Genomic DNA, 19,670 nt, shown 5'->3' with positions numbered 1-19,670 from the left:
CTGACAAGCCAGACTGTGTTGGCCCCGTGGTGGTCTGGCTTCGCTGGTGAATTCTTCCAACATTTAAGGGAGAATATGCCAATCTTCCTCAAAGTCTTCCCAAAAAACTGAAGAGAAAGGAACCGTCGAACTCATTCTTATGAGGCCGGCATCACCTGATACAAGAGAAGATCGTTTAAAAAGGACACCACGAGGGAAGGAAACTGCAGGCCGACATCCCCGACGAAGAGATGCCAACGCGCTCGTCCGGCACGGTCGAGTGGGGTTCGTCCCTGAGAGGAAGGGGTGGTTGGACATACGCGAACCGGTAAATGCGACACGTCGCCGTGACAGAATGAGAGATAAAAATCGCGCGATCCTGCCCACCCGCAGAAAAAGCATTTGACAGGATTCGGCATCCGCGCATGATAAAAACTCTCAACGAACTGAGTACGGGAGGGACAAACTTCAACCTAACGAAGGCCACGTGTGACAAACGAACAGGGAACGTCATCCTCAGTGGTAAAAAGCGGAAAGCTTTCCCCAGCAAGTCTTTCTGGAAGTCATGGGCCCAGGGGGCTGTTCGCTGTCGGGAAGTCGTCCTGGGCTCTGGGGAGCCGGGATTTATGCTTGGCTCCTGGCTGTCCCAGAAAAGAGCCTGTCGGGAGAGAGCCGTGCTGTGTCTGGGGGACGTTTGCGGCCATTGGAGAGGGGGAGAACTCCGAAGTGCCGAGCCAGTCCCCGTCCCCTGCTTTCACGGGGAGTTTCCGAGGAGGACGTGTGAATGCCGGGTGGCAGGCACCCCTCCGGCTGCCGATCGCGGGGCGGGCTCTGAGGCGGGCTCGGAGCTGCGCGTGCTCACCACCCAGGTTGTGGGAGTCTCGCCATTTTAAGACTTTCGTTTAGGCCTTTAGCCCACCGTGAGTTCACTTTTGTAAATGCTGTAACGTAAAGGTCCGAGTTTACTGTGCTGCATGCGCATACCCGGTGTCCCAACGCGTCTGTCGCAGGGACGGCCCCCTCTCCGTGGTGTGGTCTCGACGGCCTCGCTGACGGTCACGTGGACGTCCTCTGGGGTGTCCCTGTCACTCCTTTGCGGCATTTGCTCCCCTGCCAGCCCTGCGTCGTTCTGAGGATGGCGCTTCGTAACATGCCTTCGAGTCCAGACCCGTGAGTTCTCCTACTCGTTCCGTTTAAAAGAATTATTTTGAGATTGCGTACAAATTTATGAGGACTGTCTATGTCGGCCAAGAAATGCCATCGGAATTGATCGGGGTTTCACTGGCTCTGCAGATCTCTGCGTGGAGTATGGACGTGTTAACAACGTCGAGTCTTCCAACCTGGGAACGTCAGACGTCTTTCCATTCATTTGTGTCTTCTTCAAAGTGTTCCATCGATGTTTATAGTTCTCGGCGGGCAAGGCTTTCGCCTCCTTGGTTACATTTGTTCCTAAATATTTTCTTTCTTTCGCTGCTATTGTAAATGGAATTTTTTTTCCCTCAATTTCCTTTTTGGATTCTTGACTGTCTAGTGTATAGAAACGCAACTCGTCTTCGTGTGTTGACTTTGTGTCTTACAACTTTGCTGAATTCGTTTATTATTCTAAAAGTTGCTTTCTGGTGAAATCCTTAAGAGTTTCTACATATATCATCTATGAATGGAAATCATTTACTTCTTTTCCTACTTAATTGCCCCCACGAGGACGTGCGATATTCCACTGAATAGAAACGGCCAGCGAAGGCATCCTAGCACCGTTTCCGGTTTCAGAGGAAAATGTTTCCGATTTTACCGCTCGGTGTTATACTAGAGCTGTGGGTTTTTCAGAAATGGCCTTGAGGTCGTTTTTGTTCTATCCCAGTTTGGTGAGCGTCTTTCTCATGAAAGGGTTTTATGGCATCAAATCCCTTTTCTTCCGCCGTCGAGATGACCGTGTGGATTTTGTCCGTCTGTGAACGGGGTGTGGTATGTTGACTTTTGGTTTTTTGCTTTTCGCATTTGGAACCATCCTCGGACAGGGATCTCCAGACAGCCTCGGTCCGGCTCCGCCATTACGTTCCCGTGATTCACAGATGTCGCGCGTCAGCCTGAGGCCTCCTTGCGAACCCATCGCTCCGTGAGTCTGTCACTGCCTCGATTACTGCAGCTTAATAGTCCGGCGGTCCGGTAGCGAGGCCCTCCGCCTGCGTTCTGCGTCGAGATGGTTCCGAGTGTCGTTGGTCCTTTGCGTTCCTGTATAAACTGTGAAATCGGCTCCCCAGCTTCCACGGGGAGACAGCTGCCGAGGTATTTTTTTAGAAATAGCATTGAATCTCTTGATCGGATTGGGGAGCACTGACAACAATACCCAGGTCGCGGGAAGATGTCGCAGCTTAAACAGGAAGACGCGGTACGCAGGGGACGAGGGGCTGACGCCCCCTGCGTATGAAGAGTTCCCGGATGTTGATAAGAAAAACGAGCTGCCGCGTGGTAGAAAAGAGGGCACAAGACATTGTCGTACATGTCCCAAAAGTACAGCCTGAGACCCCTAAAACATCCCCCTCTCAGCCCTGACGGGGCGCGGTGGTCAAGGCTAAGTGCTCGAAAATACACGAGTCTACGCAGAAATGGGAACTTTTATTCATGGCCGATGGGACACCACGGCCTCCCCACGGTGGCGGTTTGGCCACATCTATGAAAACGACAAAGGCGTTTAGCCTCCAACTCAGCAACCCCAGTTCAGGGTCTTCGTCCCGCAGACACGGCTCTGCACTCGACAGGTGCACCTGTTATTCACGGCGCCTTCTTCGCGCGAGCAAAAGATGGGACACATCCCAGTTCCTCCGGCAGGGTGCGGACGGTCGAAGGGTGATCGGGCACACGATGACACCACGGGGTGGGGAGAGACGGGAGGAGCGAAGGGAGGAAGCACTTACGTCCTGATCTGGAAAGATCTCTCCCTGGTCCTGGCTGCTGGCAGGGCCGGCCCTCAGTGGACAGTCCCAGACCTGGGGGTGGATTTTTTTAAGGACCTTGAGAAGTAGCTTGACCTGTGTGTCATCAGTGCCCTGGACTTTGCGGCCACTGCGGGGGTCAGAGCTCAGCTCGGCCACTGACCAGCAGGAAGACCCTAGCCAGTCCCCTGAAGAGCATTGTCTAGTTCCCCCCAATGCTCTCAGATCCTGGCCTCTGGGGTCACCCATGGGAAGACAGATAATGGGGAGGTCTTCCTTGTATGTCACAGGGGATCAAGACCAATTCATGGAGGAACCCAGGAACAGATTCCCTCTCGTGCCCATTTTATGGATGGCAAAACTGGGGACAGTGACAGGAACAGCTACATGGGGACGATGGGTGGCACGAACACTCGGACCAAGGATCCCACGTCCCCTTTGTCACCGGCCCCACTGGGTTGGACCTGAGCTGAGGACAGGGACGTTTGCAAGCCTGCCGATCCTGGCAAGTGCTCCCAGCCGTGCTGGGGCCCACGCCCGTGACCCGCATTCCGCATTTAAGCCCTGCCCCGGTCAGCTCCATGCGAGCAGGGGCTGCGCTGTTCTCTGCCGCATTCCCAGATCTCCAGGTCAGTGCCTGGTACATAGTAGGTGCTTAAACTGTATTGAATCAACAGCCCTGTGAGGTAGATGTTCTTTTACAGACGAGAGACCTGAGACGTAAAGATGTCTCGAGTTCATTCCTTCGTTCATTCACTCACGCACGCATACATTCATGCAGGCACCGGGAATGCTATGGTGCAGGCATCGGGAATGCTATGGTGGATCCCGGTCACCGTCCCTGGCCTCGGAGCTCTCCGCCTGACGGGTGGGACAGCATCTCACCCCCAGGGAGCAAGTGAGGCTATGAAGCTACAGCATCTCCAGCTCAAGATCTAGCACGAGCTGTGGGGCTAGAGCTCGCTCTGGCGTCCGCTGGGGAACTAGAGCCACCTGAAGCACCGGACCTCGCAGCAGCCGTGGACTCGAGCCCACTCAGGCACCAGCCTCAGAGCTAGAGCTAGTGCCGGTGCAGACGAGAGCCTCCCCCAGGCCGAACACCTGCAGGAGCTCCGGAGTCACAGCCGGCTCCGGCTTCCGCTCCGGAGCGAAGGCCAGCTCCGGCACCAGCTCCGGCACCAGCTCCGGCTCCGTCGCCAGAGCCAGCCAGCCCCGCACGAGAGCCCGTTCCGAATCCAGCTCTGGCCCTCCTGCTCGAGGCCGCGGGTGTCTTCTCTCAGCGGGAAGGCACGTGAAAAGGCAGTCGGGCTGGCGAGCCTCGCTCCTGTCTCTGCTTCAGCATCATGTCAAGCCCTAGAGCTGATCCGGCTCCAGCACCAGGTCTAGTAAAATCTCAAGAGCTAGATCCAGCTGCAGCGGCAGCTACAGACCCGACTGTAGCCCCGAGCTTTAAGCCTTTCCATCATGAGCCGCCTTCAGCTCAAATGGTTCGAGCAGCGACTTGGAGCTCCGGCCGCTTCCGCACCAGCTCCGGGAGAGCAGGCACCGTCACAGGGTCGTCTGCCACCGTGGGAGCTGGAGCAGGCTCTGACACCAGCAGCAGAGTTAGAGCTGCCTCGACCTCCAAAGCTAGAGCCACCTAAAGCACCAGCTCTTGCGCCAACTGGGACTACTGCCAGCTGTGGCACCAGCTACGGAGCCAGCTTGGGGGGCCACCTACAGGTGACAGCCGCCTCCAGCTCAAACACTTGGACGCTCCATAGGACAGCCATTTCCATCGGTGGCTCCCGCCCCCAATCTGGCAACAGTGACAGAGTCAGAGTCAGTCTCAGAACTGGAGCCAGTTCCAGAACCAGCTCTAGCACCGGCGCCCGAGACGGAGCCAGCTCCGGCCCCCGCTCAGGCACCAGCCCCCGGCCAGCAGCGGGGCCAGAGCCTCGGCCCCAGCACCGGCCCCGGCACAGACCCAGCTCCAGCATCGCCTCCGGCGCCAGCTTCAGAGGCCGGCGGGGCCAGCTCCAGCCCCCGAGCTGCCCCTCACCTCCTCTAAGAAGGCGACTTTTCTCCCCTTCCTCTTTCGATATGTTTTTTTGGTTTTTACTATTTCGCGTGTCAAAATTTAGATTCAGTAAAGTTTAACCCTGACGTCATTTTCCATCGTACAACAGCGGCACTGACCACGCCCTCTGCACTCTGTGCCACCGCCACGACCTAGTGCCAGGCATTCGCGTCACCCCAGCCTGCGCCCAGTGAGCAGCCGCGCCCCGAGCCCGCTCCCCGACTCCTGGCAGCCGCGGACCGCACTGCCCTCTCCCTGGTGCGGTCCCCTGGCAGGGTCAACTGTCCCTCCTGGCCCCCTCCCCCGCCAGAGGCGAAGACTGCCGGAAACACCCACGTGCCCCATGCTGTGCACTTTACCACCAGCCAGGACCTTGTCCGGAAGAAGCCGACCTTTGGCAAGCGGGTGAAGGTCAGGCGCGGGGGCCAGCTCGTGCCCCCCTCACGGGAAGCAGAAGGGACTCGAGATTGCCAGTCACATGGCCACCCTGCCCAGGGTCTTCCTGGCTAGGTAACGAAGCCCTTACAGACTGGAGTGACAAAGGCCAGCTGAGCACCTTCCACCCAACCTGTGATACCAGGTCATCCCCAGGACGAGCTTCGGCCTGGACCTCCCCTGCCGCCAGGCACGGCGCCTGCCTGTCAACAGGCTGACCCGGCCCCCCGTGGACCGCTCCCTGCCTGAGGCGCCTTCTCATCCGGGATCCAGAAGACTAGCTGACTTTGCTGGCGGGGACACAGCCCTGTCCCTCACCTGGCACAGCCCTCCGTCCGCCTCTCACACTCTCCCAGGTCGCTGCCGTTTGCACCGTTATCCAGAAGGTGTAACCACTGCAAAGCTGGCCCTTCCTTGCAGCCGCCAGGACCCCCCGAGTCCAGAACCAGCAGCAGCTGCCGCTCCGGGTCCTGTGACCAGCTCGGGCAGGGCCAGAACCTCAGCGGCGCGGACAACGCCCTTGTGCTCAGTCGCTCCTCCAGCTCCAAAGTGGAGGGGATGCACATGGACTTTGACCCGGAACCCCCAACTGCCGGGAAAGGAGGCGACCGTCCCCCTTCTCCCTGACAGCCCTTCCCCGCCCCTCCCTTTGTGCCAGTGTTCCCCACTCCACACCCACAAAAGGGGCCAAGAAGCCCCAATTTCTAGGTCCTCCTGGAGCTGGATGCCGGCCTGGGGCGCACTGCAGGGTCCTGGGCTTCTGCTGACCTCACCGTCGCCACGGTTCTGGACACTGGCCTCCCCGTGGTCCTGGACAATCTCCGGCAGCTCCTCCTCCTCCTCAGCCCCCACCACGCCCACGGCCACCTCGGTCACACGCAAGTGCTGGGTCACTGCCTCTCTCCATCCAGCAGGTGGGTGATGGGGCGTCACCCTGTCTGCCTGGACGTGAAGACAGGAGCACGTTCAAGGGGGGCCCTGGTCGTTCCTCACACCTCCCCTGAACAGCTGCTCTGACGAGAAGCCATCCCCGGGCCCTCCAGGCAGCGAGTGCCGCCCTGGGAGGAGGCAGATGACCGCCACGGCCCCCACTGTACACGGGAGGGAGCTGGGGCAGCGTCGTCGTCATCCTGGCTGGTTCTTGGGGATCGTGCTTGGGTGGGGGCGGGTAGCACGTGCCCACCAAGCTCCCTGCGAATCCAGGATTTCACCAGCCGAGACTGGCAAGACAGCCCATTCACGTCCCCCCGACTGTGGTGACCCCCGACTCCTTGCCCACATTCAGAGCCCTGTGTGATCTGGTCCAGACGCCCTCCCCAGGGGCACACCCCCCATCCCGCTCCAGGGACCTCGAAAGCAAGCGCCTGTCCCCTCAGAGCCTTCGGTCTGCACCGCCCCTCCTCCGAGGCCCCCATCCACAGTGGACTCACCTCCAAGGCCGGGCTCAGGCCACCTCCTCAGGCTCCTGCACAGGCACAGCCTTTGGGGGCAGATTGACCTGCGCTCAAACCCACAGCTGGGCCACGTCACAGCCCCGTGACAGGCAAGCTCTTGTGGTGACTTCTCAGGGCCTCCGTTTCCTCCACTGAAGATGGGGTCAGTGACCCTGGGAGGGTGTGCTGGGGATCAGAGCAGGGACATGAAGGGACCCAAAGCGCTGGAACTCGTGTCCTGGGGACCCGCCAGGAAGACAAGGGGAAGGGGCAGGGTGACCCTCTCCTTGCCCGGATTCCAGGTCCCCCTGACCCAGCCACGCACCAAGCTGGCCCCTGGGGAGAGTCGGGACCAGGACAGTGGGGTAAGGTCTATCCTGAGACCCTCGCTGTCCCCAGATAGCCTACCCACCTGGCCTCATGTCCTGTGGTCCCCTAGCTGGGGTACGGGTAGTCCCAGGGCTCCGTGGACGTGGGTGGGGGTCACAGCCGTTGACGAAAATGGGAGACAGGGAGGACGGGCCCCTCAGGGAGCCGTTGGCGTTGCCGGATGGAGTCAGGGCCCGCAGTGGACGTGAGGCCCGCCTGCCCTGTGGGAGGGAGGCAGGCGCACCGCCCACAACGCGAACAGCCACGCCCACCGCGGGGTAGGGGTGGCGGCCGCGGCCACTCCGAGCTGCTGTAACCCTCACTGGACAGTCAGGAAACTGAGTCCTGGAGAGGCGCCGATCGGCCCAAAGCCCACGAGGCAGGCAGGGCCCAAGGGAGCCAGGATGGTTCCAGCGTCCTAGGTGGGGCTCACCTCCCTATGGGGCTTCCTTTGAGATTGAGAGCCCCTGAGATAGTGGGGGGACCACTGCCCAGCCCCTGCCTGCGGAGCTGGTGGCCCTGGGCTCCCGCGGGGCAGACACAGGCGCGCGTGTACACACACACACACACACACGTACGCACGCACGCACCCCCTGCCCAGGGGTCAGGAGCGGAGAGCACTCTGCGCAGGCAGCTCCGCGTGGGGCAGGGGCATCCAGTCCCCTGGGAACATGCCCGGGCCCGAGCAAGAGGAGGGGAGAGAGGCCAGGCTGATGGCAGGGTGTCCGCAAAGGGGCCCAGAGCAGGAGCCATCCCCAGGGCCGCCTGGAGAGGACAGAGTCTGGAGTCTGGCATCCTTCCTGAGCACCTGGCACCAGGCGGAGACCGCTCCCCCCCCCCCGCCCCCAGTGTGGGCGGGGCTACAGGGGAGAAAGCCTCAGCCTCTTCCGCTATGAACCGGGTGCGTAGATGGTGTGACACGGAGAATCCCACAGGCTCCTAGACGAGTCTGCTGTACTCAGTTCTGCACCCACGACCCCCGGTGCTCCAGGTTCAGGGAGAATGCTTTCTATTCCCTCGGGGTCCTTCTGAGCAGAGGGCAGCCTGGGGCTTGGGGGTCTTTGGACCTGGGCAGTGCAGAATGTGGCAGAGCACCTGCCACTCGTCTGGGGACAAGGCCATCCTCGTTGGAGCCTTGGGTCCTCATCTGGAAGCGAGTCCGCGTTATGGTCCTGGCTGGGGTGAGGAGGCTTCGTGAATGAACCGGACACCAGGACAGCGGAGGGAAAGGGGGCTGCGGGGGAGGCTTCGGAGGTCCTCACATCCCCCGGAGCCGGCAGGTCCCGCCCCTTTGCCCCTCGGGCTCAGGGCGAGCTGCTGCCTTGACGACATCCAAACAAAGGTGTGTGTTTTGTTTTCTGGATCTCCTGCCTGGGGCTGCAGTGCTGGGGCCGACCACCAGGGGGAGAGCTGTGCCCACTCTGCTCAGTGGAGCAACCGGGGCAGAAGAGGGACACCGGGGGTCATTCTGGGCATCCCCCTGCCTCCGACCCACCGCGCACCTTCTGTTATTAACCTCCATGTCCACCGTGTGAGAAGCTCAGAGGCAGAGAGGCCCCGAGACCCTCTCACCACTCATTCAGCCGCTGTGCCCCCCACGCTCACCCTGAGCAGGGGCCCGTGCTGGGCCTGGGGCGGTGCTGAAAGGTCCACGTGGTCCCTGCCCTCCGGGAGCTCACAGCTGCGGGGGCAGGCGGCAGATGGACGAAAGCGCAGAAGCAGATCCAGGTGGGAGAGAAGGGCTAGTGCTCTGGGGAAATGAGGCCGGTGATGGGGCGGGGCTCGGTGGGATCTAAGGCCTCCAGGGTGACAGTGACGCTGTGACCAGAAGGACAAGACAGGTCAGCCCTGCACACGTCTGGGAACAGTGTGCGGGGGAAGCTCGAAGGCGCAGAGGCTCAGAGGGGGAGGGGAATTCAGCCGGAGGCTGGAGAGAGTGAGGGAGAGGGGGAGGGGCGGGAGGGGCCAAGAGGGACGTGCCAGCGTCTCTGCTGTGTGACAGCGTTGCTCAGACTTAGCACTCACAGGCCACACACTGCCCATCTCACAGTCCCCGTGACTAGGATCCGTCTCGGCTCTGCTGGGAGCCGCAGCCTGGGGGGTCCCCGGGGGCCCTGGCTGCGGTCTCGGCTGAGGCTCTGCCGGGGCGGGGTCTGTCTCCGAGATCGATCACGGGTCTTGGCAGGATTCAGTCTGGACCGGGGTCACAGGTCTTTCCTGTCTGCGGGCCGGGCCCCTCTTGGTCCCCGCACCAGGGCCCAATCAGGCAGCTCGTAGTACCTGATCTTGCTTCTCCAGAACGCTGGCTCAGAGAGGCAGAGGGACAGAGAGGGACAGAGACAGGGAGACAGAGAGGGACAGAGAGGGAACACAGAGAGAAGAAACCAGCAGAAGTCACAGACTTTTCATAACTCCACCTCGAGTGACACCCCATCATTCTGTCCTGTTGGAACGCAGTCATAAAGCTCATACATCCTTGGGGGCTGGGGATCCCACAGGGGCGGGACCAGGAGGCGGGATGCTGGGCGTTCCCTTTTCACCCAGCTTCTTCCATGCCACCCTGAGGCTATCCTTGGGCTGAATTGTTTCTTCCGGGGAAAGCGGGGCGGGGCAGCAGAGGTACACTGAGGAACTTCGCAAACTTAAACTGAGTGAGAAACACAAGCCAGTTTGTCCCCGACCAGGTCCCAGGGAACCACCAGCTGAAAATGGACATATGACCTTCCGTGCAGCACTCACCAGCTCCCCGCCTGTGCCATAGGGACCTGCAGACTCTGGTCCTGCCTTCCTGGGAACCTGTGGTCCTCAAAGGAGGCCCCAGGGACACAAGCAGTCGAGCCAGGAAGGACCTGGGAGGCTGTGCCCAGGTGCCAGGCAGATCTGGGTTGGCTGCGTCACTGTGAAGCCCAGCCTCAGTTGTTCTGTCTTCGCGGCCGTTTCTCTGCATCTGGTGCCCTCTCTCCCCTGGTCACTGCTCCCTTTTTGACCATTAGGGCGCCTCGCTTTTTGGCTCTCCGTGCGCCCCCTCCCTCACCATGCCGAAGCAGAGGCCCTCGCCTCGAGGCCCTCCCACCCCCTGCCCTTGGCCTACCCTCGGTGAGATGTAAGAGGGTCCGCCTGGGGCTCCCGGAGTCAACGCGCCCCACAGGCCGTGGGGGGAAAGCGGAAGGAGAGCGGGAGGGAAGCGTGGGCAACGCTATGGACATGGGAGGAAACAGGCGCCGGGAGATTCCAGGTCACCCAGGCCGGGCGCCAGGCTTAGAGACCCCGAGCAGGGGAGGAGAGATCCTAAACCGAAACCAGCTGGTTTTTCTCGGTTGTGATTGCTTCGAGGCTCTTCTAAAAACACTGAAGTTTTTCCCCCAAGTCATTACTTCTCAGGCCCGCGCTTCCCGCCTGGGAGCTGGGCCTGCTGCGTCCACTGCCCGGAGGACGCCCTGCGGGGAACAGGGCTGCGGCCGCTGGGTGGGGCGCGGGGCAGGTGGGAGGGGCTGAGGCTGTGGGCGGGGCCAGAGGATCCTTTGCCCTCTAGCGGACACCACCCGGCCCCGCCCCCGGCCGCAGGCCTAACATCGGGCCGGACCTGTGCGCACTGCCCCAGGCGCCGCGCGGCCGCGGCCAACGCGGAGGCCCCGGCGAGCGGAGTCCTTGGTCTCCGGTCCGAGGTGCGCCCCTCCTTCCATCCCAACGCCGGTCTGGCCGTAGAGGGTGAGTCTGCACCCCGCAGGGACAGTCGCGTTCCCTCCGCCCCACCCTGTCGCTGCGCAGTGCCGGGGCTGAGGACGGGCACCCCGAGCCCGGAGCCCGCATTGGCGGGCGGAAGTCGAAGTGCGCGACTCGGCCCCAGGCTCCTGGGTGCGGACTCCGATCTGGGACGGACGGACTCCGGGCTGGCTTTGGGTCGGCGGAGTGGCCCCGGCGGCCTGGGCTCCGCGGGAAGCAGGGTCTAGCGGAGCCGACGGTCGAGGCGGGGGTTTGGAGGACGCTGCGCCCCGAGGCCCGGTGGGGAAACGGAGGCCCGCAGAGGCAGGGAGAGGGAGAGGGCTTGCCAAATGCCACCGAAACCCCAGCCCCAGGGTCTTTCTTCGACCTGGGGTGGACCCCCCAATGAGCTGCCAGGGGTCTCTTGCTGGCCGTGACTCCGACTATGCCAGGCGCCTTACAGCCCTTCCCGCTCGCCGTCCTCAGGGCCGGTGCGTAGTGCCTTCCCTCTCCGCCTCCCCAGCCCAGCGCCTTTATTCCCGGGAGATCACCGAGGCTGTTTAGTGGCGGGAAAGTGACCTGCCCAGCATTATGGAGACAGTGAAAGCTGGAGCGCGTTCCCGCGGACACCCTAGAGCGCCCAGGCCCCGCCTCCCGGAGGAATGCGCTGCTGCCCTCCCCACTTCACCCCGCCCCCGGAGATCGCCGTGTCTCCGCTGTGCAGATTCTGGGCTCGAGTCCCAGTGTCCTCACAGTTCTCCACGGGAACCAAGCGCATCCGGAGCGCCCCGCCCTGGCGCTGCTGCCCCGGGGCCACCCAAAGGAGGGCAGGATAGCAAGGATGGGGCCGCTGGATAAGGAGCTTTCCTTTGCAGGTGTGCCCTGGACCCTGGAGACACAGACTCAGCCGGAGAGAGGAGGGCTTATTCGCCAGGTCACACCAGTCTCAGCAGATGCCGAGGCTCAGATGCTGCGGTCAGCCATGCGCTGCCACAGACTGGGCCTGGGCCTGGGGCTCTGCCTGCTGGCCGGCACCATCTTCTGTGCTCTGTGGTGAGCATGAAGCCCTCTCTCCCAGCATCTCAACCCCCAAACCTGACCCCTTCCGGGCTTCCCACGTTTCACCCACCTCTCCTGGCACACCTGTCCCCTAACCGCAGCACCAGCCCCAGCAAAACGGAGCTGGGCTTCTGAATTTTTGCCTTGCACTGGCCTTGTTCTTTCCTCTGCCCCCATCATCCTTCTAGCCACGCGGAGGAGACACTCCGGTGCATGCTCCAGAATTCACCCTGCGTGTTCCTTCTGTGAAGTCCCCAGGGTTGTCCCCACCCACCCGCCCCGCTCTGTGTGCAGGGCCTGTCATCAAGAGCCATCCCACCCAGGAGTGAATGACTGTGGGTGAATAGTGCCTGCAGAGCCCGGAGGCTTTGTCCTCCGAGGTCAGCCAGACCCGAGTTGTGGTGGGGACCCCTACATGCGCCACTGGGCCTTCACGCCCACTAATGAGCACCGAGTAGCTTTCGGCCTCTGGAGCAGAGTTGAATCGGGTTTTTCCTTCCCAGGGTGTACGTCGAGAACTGGCTGCCATTCTCCTATGTCCCCTATTATCTGCCCTGTCCGGAGATCTTGTAAGTATGGGGCTGGGACAACAGGGGGCCCCGGGGGCTGCCTGGAGTGGAGAAGGTGGGACAGTTTTTAAGGTCGCCGTGCCTGCAGAGTCTTAGATCCTAAGCTCGTGGTTCTGATCGGTATGATGAGTGTTTGGGTAACTTATGGGCTGCCCTGCTTCAACCTTCGGGTGTCCCTGCACCGTCCCCTCCACAGCGGGCCTTGAGCGTGTCACGTAGCTCCAAGCCTCACTTGCTGCATCTGTAAAGTGGGAAAGCAGAGGTGCCCCTCCCGGCCCACCGGGGGCTTGGAGTGGGTCGATGCCTGTAAATAGCCTGGAGTAGCACCTGGCACGTAGTAGGTGCTCAGGAAATAGTGCTTTTAGGACTTGGCCATTTTGCTCAGTTCTGTGTGGATTCAAGAAACAAATTAACATGCGACCAAAGTCTTCCCAAAATGACGCATCGGTTAAGAGTGAAAAAATCCGATGGGACAGTCTCAAGGGGCTTCGTGACGGCTAAAGGAAAGTTTAAAATGTGGGTTGCAGACTACTAATTAACGAGGCGTGCCTTATTATCATTCTAAAACCAGGATATTAGGAAGTGGGAAAGCAGGAAAGATGAAGGAAAAACCCTCTCGGGTCTCGCCGATCTGAGTTATGGTCCAATTCCGCAGTCTGTAGCTGGCTTGTTGTTTACCGCACTTTCTAAATGAACAGGTAGTGCATTTACTCGGTTATATTTACTAGCTTCCTACCGAAACTTGTCGTGATCTTAATGTCTTTACGATTTTTATCCTGTTTCCCAGAAGTGGCTTTATGTCTCGGCGTGTGTCCGTACTCTCCATGGTGACTGCCATTTTATTCCACCCAGGGGTCGGGTCAAAATCCTTGAACCTCTTTCCCACCTAAATTTGGGAAGTTAGGTTGTTTCCAGTTTCTCGGGGTTCTAACGTCGTTTTTGAATGAGCAGCTCTGGACGTAAAGCTTTTCCATCTGAAAGGTCTTTCAGTTGGGTCTTTCTGTCCCCTGGCCAGAGGACATGGACAGGTTCTTGGTCCATCTTGTCAGGCTGCTTTCCAGAAGGACCAGGGCACCCACACACCCACATCCCCACAAACCCCGCGGCACTGCCCCTGGGCCACTGCTGGACGTACGAGAAGGAAGCAGAAAACAAACTGGAAACTAGAAAAAGTAACACCAAACCACCTTGCCGATCCGAGAGATGGGAAATGCTATCTCTTTGGTTTAAATTTCATTTCTTTGATTCCTTCCCAGCTCCCCCTCAGCCCTTCACTTCCCCTCCACCCCCCGCCCCGCCCCGATTGAATCTCCTCTTCCTGGCGGCCAGCACCCCTCCTCCTCTCCTGGCCTGTGGTTCTCTGTCATCGCCTTGTAGAACAGAGACTTCTACGTTTTTTTTTTTTCCTTTCCAGTCTGTCTTTCGATTCTACCAAGCTGTTTTTCTCATAGATTGAAGTTGGAGGTTCTGTTTGTGTTCGACGGTCACGTCTCGAAGCCTCTTCGTTTGGATTTCTTCTGGTCCTTGAGGTGTCTTATGTACGCTCAGAGGTTTAGAAAAGTGACGTTCTTTTGGCTAGCGCCCTCCTGTGGCTTGTGCAGGTTATGTCCAACCCTTTCAGGCAGCTGGAGAACTCTGGCCTTGTGGGGACTGGAGGGGCCGTCGCTAGGGAGTGTGGGACGCCGGGCTGACCGGTGCCAGCGTCCTCCCTTCTGATAGCCTTTGCCAAGAGCTGTCACTTTCTGAGCGGGGACCTGAAATGTGCTTCTCCGTGCGAAACTAGGGCAGAGGGTCGATTCCATGGATTGACTTTAAAAAATCATTGATTGCAGAGTACAGACTGATCACAGAAGGACAGATACTCTGTGATTCCAGTTACCGAGACCCCTAGAGGGGTCAGACTCAGAGACAGAGGTAGAACAGTGGTGACGGGGGCTGGGGGAGCGCGAGTATGATGGGGACAGAGTTTCAGTTTGGGAAGATGAGAAAGTTCTGGAGCCGGAGGGTGGGGGTGGCTGCAGCATGATGTGCGTGCGCTTAACCCTGCTGAGCTGTGCGCCTAAAAACAGTCAAAATGGTAAGTCTTTGTCACGTAGATTTCACACACACACAAACAAGCATAGACTGAAAGATGCTGGGAAAACTCAGACTTAAGCCGTCCCATCGTGTGCGACATATTGAAAGTTCCCGAATGAATGGCAGACACCGCGTCCTCAGGTGGTCAGAGCCCTACAGCAGGCCTCTCCCAGAGCTGCTCCCTGGTGGCCGTGGGCAGGCCTCCCCTTCTCTGTGCCCCAGCTCTACCCGCTGGGGAGCGACTCTATGCAGAAGGTTTTATTGTCTCATTTTTTTTTAAGGGCGAGGGGTCTGTAACTCCCGGGGAGTCAAATGTCGGGCCCCAGGGGTCTGGGCCAGATGGTGGCAGAACCGGAGACTTTGTACAGCCTGCTCTCTCCTTCCTCGGGGACCCCCTTGTGACTTCTCCACCCGGGGTGGCCTTGGTTGACGTGAGTGAGGCTCACCGCACAGGCTGCTGGCAGTGGGCTGAGGCCCCCGCCCCTCATCCCTGATTTTGTTCTCACGGCAGCTCTAAGGACAGTCACCTGTTTCATAGATGAGGAAAAGTGGGTGCATCGGTCAGGGCTCCACTAAAGAGACAGAACCGGCAGGAGGGAGGGAAACAGGCAGGTCGGTAGGTGCCCAGTTGGTAGGTAGGTAGATAGCTGGACACGGCCCTAGTCGCTCGTGGGGGCGGCGGGCCAGCGCAAGCACAGGGCAGGCCGTAAGGGAGGGCAGGTGCTGACGCCGCTGTCCACCGACAGAATGTCCTCTTCAAGGACCCCACGGTTCTGTTTCCAGGGCCTTTGGACTGGTAAATCAGGCCCACCCAGATGATCCAGGGTAATCTTTGCATGGTCAGCTGGTGCAGACGTTAGTCACACCTGCAAAACGCCTTCACCGCACTTCGATTGGTGTTTGCTTGACAACTGGCCATCACCGTGGGCTCGTGGGCTCGGGTTAAGTCACTCTCCCAAGGCCTTCAGGCCAGGAACTGGCAGAACTGGGCTCACCGGTCTTTGGGGGCTTCTCCAACCTTCCACCCAAGAGGTGTGGGAAAGCATAGCTTTGGAGACAAACGGCCACAGGTCGGACTTGCTATGCCACCGCTCGGTGACCCTGGACAGACCGCGTCTGTGGGGGCCCAGGCCTGCAGAGTGAGCGGAGCAGTGGGAAGGTTTGAGGGAATCTGCCTGGAACCTAGGGGTGGGGGGAGGGGGCTGCCCCGTGGGGGCGTCGGCTTAATCTCAGCTCCACTAACGGCTCGCGCTAATGGCTGTTTCTCGCCTCTGCCCACCAGCAACATGAAGCTGCAGTACAAGGAGGAGAAGCCGTTCCAGCCAGTGGCACAGTAAGCAGACTGTCCTCTCCCCGCTTGTGGGCCCCGCAGTGAGGGCCGCCTGCCCTCACCACTGGCCCTTCTCCGTTGCAGGTCACAGTACCCTCAGCCCAAGCTGCTGGAGAAGAGGTAGGCGCCGGGTGCAGCATGGAGGGGGACCCGGAGTGGAAGATGGGGGGACAGAGCTCTGACTTATAAGTTGGGGGAATAGAGGTACCAGGTGGCCTTGGGGTCCAGGTAGCCTGGGCTCCAGTCGGCTCTGTCACTAGTTGTGTGACCTCGGGCGGGTCACCCAGCTGCTCTGCACTTCCGCACAGGCGGACAGCACCCACCTCACAGGAGGCCACACAGCATGGTGCCTGCTGCATAGCAGGCGCTCGGTCCCTCATGGTGACGATGTTGGTAACCCCGTTTATTAGGCACTTAGCCGGTACCAGACGTGCCAGGCTCCCCCGGACAGCCGACATGCAATAACTCCCGGTCCTGTCGACCATCCTGGGAACTGGCTGTCATTGTCCCCACTTTACGCCTGAGGCTACTGAGGCCCAGGGACAGGGACCAGGCTGCCGGGGTCACACAGCGTGGGAGGCAGGGCTAGGGTGAGACCGAGGCTTTGACGAGGGAAGGGTCTCAGCCCCCGCGGCCTCCCCTGCTGCCAGGCCCACAGAGCTGCTGACCCTCACACCCTGGTTGGCGCCCATCGTCTCTGAGGGGACCTTTGACCCGGAGCTCCTGCGGCACATGTACCAGCCGCTGAACCTGACCATCGGGCTCACAGTATTTGCTGTGGGGAGGTGAGTGACCAGCTGGGCGGGGGGAGAGGGTATTCTCTCAAGCCACTGGAGCTTACAGTCTGGGGAGAGGCAGGAGCTGGACACAGGACCCCGTCCGGGCTCCAGGAAGGCCCCAAACCAGGTGCCACCCAGGGGGAAGGCAGGAAGTAGGGTGCGGTGGTGAGCAGAGCGCTCCCTGGAGGGCCAGGGTCTGGCCCTGGTGTGGCAGCTCAGGGGACTGATCGACAGGAGCCTTTGTCGGGGCCCTCCTCGCCCCCTCACCCCTTTCTGCTTCCCCTGAGCAGCCCGGACAGGACTGGAAACCCCAAACCACCGCACGTGACTAGGACTCCATGGCCAGGCCACAGGCAGGCCCGCCCTCGGGGCCCCCTCTTCCCAGCCCCGGGCCTGCCTGCTCCCTGCCTTTCCCTGTCTCTCCCTGTCTCCCCCTCTCCTCCCTGACCCCACCTGGCCTTTCCTATAGGAGCCACCCCTGGTGGCCTCCCTCTGGGTCCCTGCCCTGAGCCCCCAGCCCCCACACCGCTCACCTTCCCTGGATGCAGCCACTCACGGCTTCCCGGCTCCTCCCCTCTCTCTGAGCCTCGGCATCTCTGCCGACGAAGCGGGGAGTATGGCGCCTGCCTTCTAGCGAGTTTCTGAGGTTCAGAGAAGATAAGAATCCCTTAGAACACGCCTGGCACTTAGTAAGTGCTCGGGAAATTTAGGTCGTTTTGCGCATGTAAGAATTGTCACCGAGTACCATTCTTGTGACGGTCTTAGGAGGTCGGTGTTACGATCGTGGGCATTTGACAGACAGCGACCCCAGGGGCAGACATGAGTGACTCCTGAAAGTGGGGTGCTGGGAGGTGGACGCAGCCAGGCTGACTCCGGGCCCCAGGCCCCGTGTGGCGGCAGCCCACATGGGTCCCAGCCAGGCCTGGGGCTGCCGCGGCTGACAGGTTGCCATCGCCAGGTACACCTGCTTCCTCCAGCACTTCCTGGAGTCGGCAGAGCAGTTCTTCATGCACGGCTACCGGGTGCGCTACTATATCTTCACCGACGACCCCGCGGCCGTTCCCCGGGTCCCGCTGGGCGCCGGCCGCCACCTCAGCGTCATCCCCATCCAGAAGCACGCCCGCTGGGAGGAGATCTCCACGCGCCGGATGGAGACCATCAGCCAGCACATCGCCAGGAGGGCGCACCGGGAGGTGGACTACCTCTTCTGCCTGGACGTGGACATGGTGTTCCGGAACCCGTGGGGCCCTGAGACCTTGGGAGACCTGGTGGCCGCCATCCACCCCGGCTACTACGCTGTGTCCCGCCAGCACTTCCCCTACGAGCGCAGGCCTGTGTCTGCCGCCTTCGTCGCAGACGGCGAGGGGGACTTCTACTATGGCGGGGCGGTCTTTGGGGGGCGGGTGGCCAGGGTGTACGAGTTTGCCAGGGGCTGCCACATGGGCATCCTGGCGGACAAGGCCAACGGCATCATGGCAGCCTGGCAGGAGGAGAGCCACCTGAACCGCCGCTTCATCTCACACAAGCCCTCCAAGGTGCTGTCCCCCGAATACCTCTGGGATGACAAGAAGCCCCAGCCACCTAGCCTGAAGCTGATCCGCTTTTCTACGCTGGACAAGGACAGCGACTGGCTGAGGAGCTGACAGCGGAGCAGGGGCTGCCGGGGACGGGGACCCCAAGCCCCGCAGCCAGCTCGCCCTAGCGACTCACCGCTCCAGCCTTAGCTGAGACCGGCCCTGTGCCACCTACCTCAGTCTGTCAGGAGAGTCCACCTGGCAGGGGGGCGTGGACGGGCCTTTGCAAGCCGCACAGGGCTGTGCCCGCAGGGCAGAGCTGGCCAGCTGCAGGGTCAGGTGGGGTGGGGGAGGGGAGAGCGGCAGTAGAGAGCGCAGGGCCCCCCAGACCATGTGCCTTCAGGCCGGCTCTGCGGTCTGGCCCTACTCAGTGCCTGCCCTGCCACCTCTGACCTCTGCTCTCTCTTGCTGCCTGTTGCCCTTCAAGTTGCCCAACACGCTGGTGCGAAAGGCGTCCTGGATGCCTTTGCTCTGGCTGCAGGGCTCCGGTGTCGTGCACGGGGTGCCACTGCCTCCCTCAGGACCCGAGGGTGAGCCTGCGACGTGGGCCTGGGCTCTCTGGTTGTCAGTCCAGCTGCGCCCCATGGCGACCACCCTCCCTGGCCCTCACTGCCCCCTTCTTAAGAGAGTTGGGGCAGTTTGAATAAAGTTGGCACATGCTAGGCCCTAATGGGGGGCTTTCACCCGCACGTCTGAGTGTGTGTGCCGCCAGCCACAGCGGGTACAGGCAGCCTGGGGTGGGGGAGGGAAGATAGAGTTTTCTAGGACACCTGGGCTGAAACTGGTTGCTACGACAGACGGGATTCCATCCCCGGTCTCCTGGGAGACTGCGCGAGGCGGCAGCGTGCTGCGGGATGTTCTCCCGGCGGAGTGAAGGGATGCAGCAGAACACGTCAGCCCCGTGTCCTGTGGGCTAGGGCCCTGAGCACACGAAGAACGTGTCTGCTGGTCCTCCTGTGTCCTTCCTGCATCCGGGTCAGCCTTGGCCCTCTGAGGCCACTGATGGGCATGCTTCAGGCCCGGAATCAGAGGGCTGCGGAGGGCAGCCTCACCAGCGTGGCCCCCGCAGGACTTTAGAGTGCCACGGCAGTTCCGTCTCCCTGGGGTGGGGGCGAGTCCAGGGTTCAGTGGCCCAGGGTCCCCTCCCCTGGGAACAGCAGCGTTTTTGGTGCAGAAGGGAGATGGAGGGTGCGCTCTGGCCATGCTGAGATGAGCACCCCCCCCACCACCAACCTGGCCGCTCCTGGCAAAGCTGGGCGCCAGCCCCGAGCCCACTCCTCTTGTGCCATGTGGTTTGGCTGGTGACCGCAAGGGTCAGGCAGGCAGACCGAGTGACCACTGTGAGCAGACGGCCCGAGCTGGAGGGAACGAGTCAG

General features: G+C 61.0%; 1 protein-coding gene and 1 long non-coding RNA gene across 4 annotated transcripts; one reads left to right on the top strand and one right to left on the bottom strand.

The window, feature by feature from the left end:
- Nucleotides 1–6,073: 6,073 nt before the first annotated feature.
- Nucleotides 6,074–9,121, bottom strand: LOC120602749 (uncharacterized). Its single transcript, XR_005652832.1, has 3 exons — nucleotides 7,249–9,121; nucleotides 6,834–7,022; nucleotides 6,074–6,345 (listed from the first exon to the last, which is right to left on the bottom strand). It is a non-coding gene; the product is annotated as an uncharacterized LOC120602749 (long non-coding RNA).
- On the top strand, nucleotides 8,414–18,983 carry GBGT1 (globoside alpha-1,3-N-acetylgalactosaminyltransferase 1 (FORS blood group)). 3 transcript variants are annotated; one of them, XM_039862982.1, is made up of 7 exons: nucleotides 8,414–8,547; nucleotides 11,783–11,960; nucleotides 12,470–12,535; nucleotides 15,894–15,944; nucleotides 16,026–16,061; nucleotides 16,592–16,726; nucleotides 17,679–18,983. In XM_039862982.1, exons 2-7 carry the CDS (start codon nucleotides 11,875–11,877, stop codon nucleotides 18,361–18,363), a joined length of 1,059 nt encoding a protein of 352 aa, XP_039718916.1. In that variant the 5' UTR covers nucleotides 8,414–8,547; nucleotides 11,783–11,874; the 3' UTR covers nucleotides 18,364–18,983. The 3 variants fall into 3 exon arrangements, with proteins under 3 accessions (XP_039718916.1, XP_039718917.1, XP_039718915.1); XM_039862983.1 differs by lacking the exon at nucleotides 8,414–8,547 and adding an exon at nucleotides 10,746–10,870; XM_039862981.1 differs by lacking the exon at nucleotides 8,414–8,547 and adding an exon at nucleotides 10,749–10,913.
- The last annotated feature ends 687 nt before the right edge of the window (nucleotides 18,984–19,670 follow it).

Source organism: Pteropus medius, unplaced genomic scaffold (genome assembly GCF_902729225.1).
Source record: "Pteropus medius unplaced genomic scaffold, Ma_sr-lr_union100, whole genome shotgun sequence".
Classification (NCBI taxonomy): domain Eukaryota; kingdom Metazoa; phylum Chordata; class Mammalia; order Chiroptera; family Pteropodidae; genus Pteropus; species Pteropus medius.
This window is presented reverse-complemented; position numbering and strand designations above follow the sequence as displayed.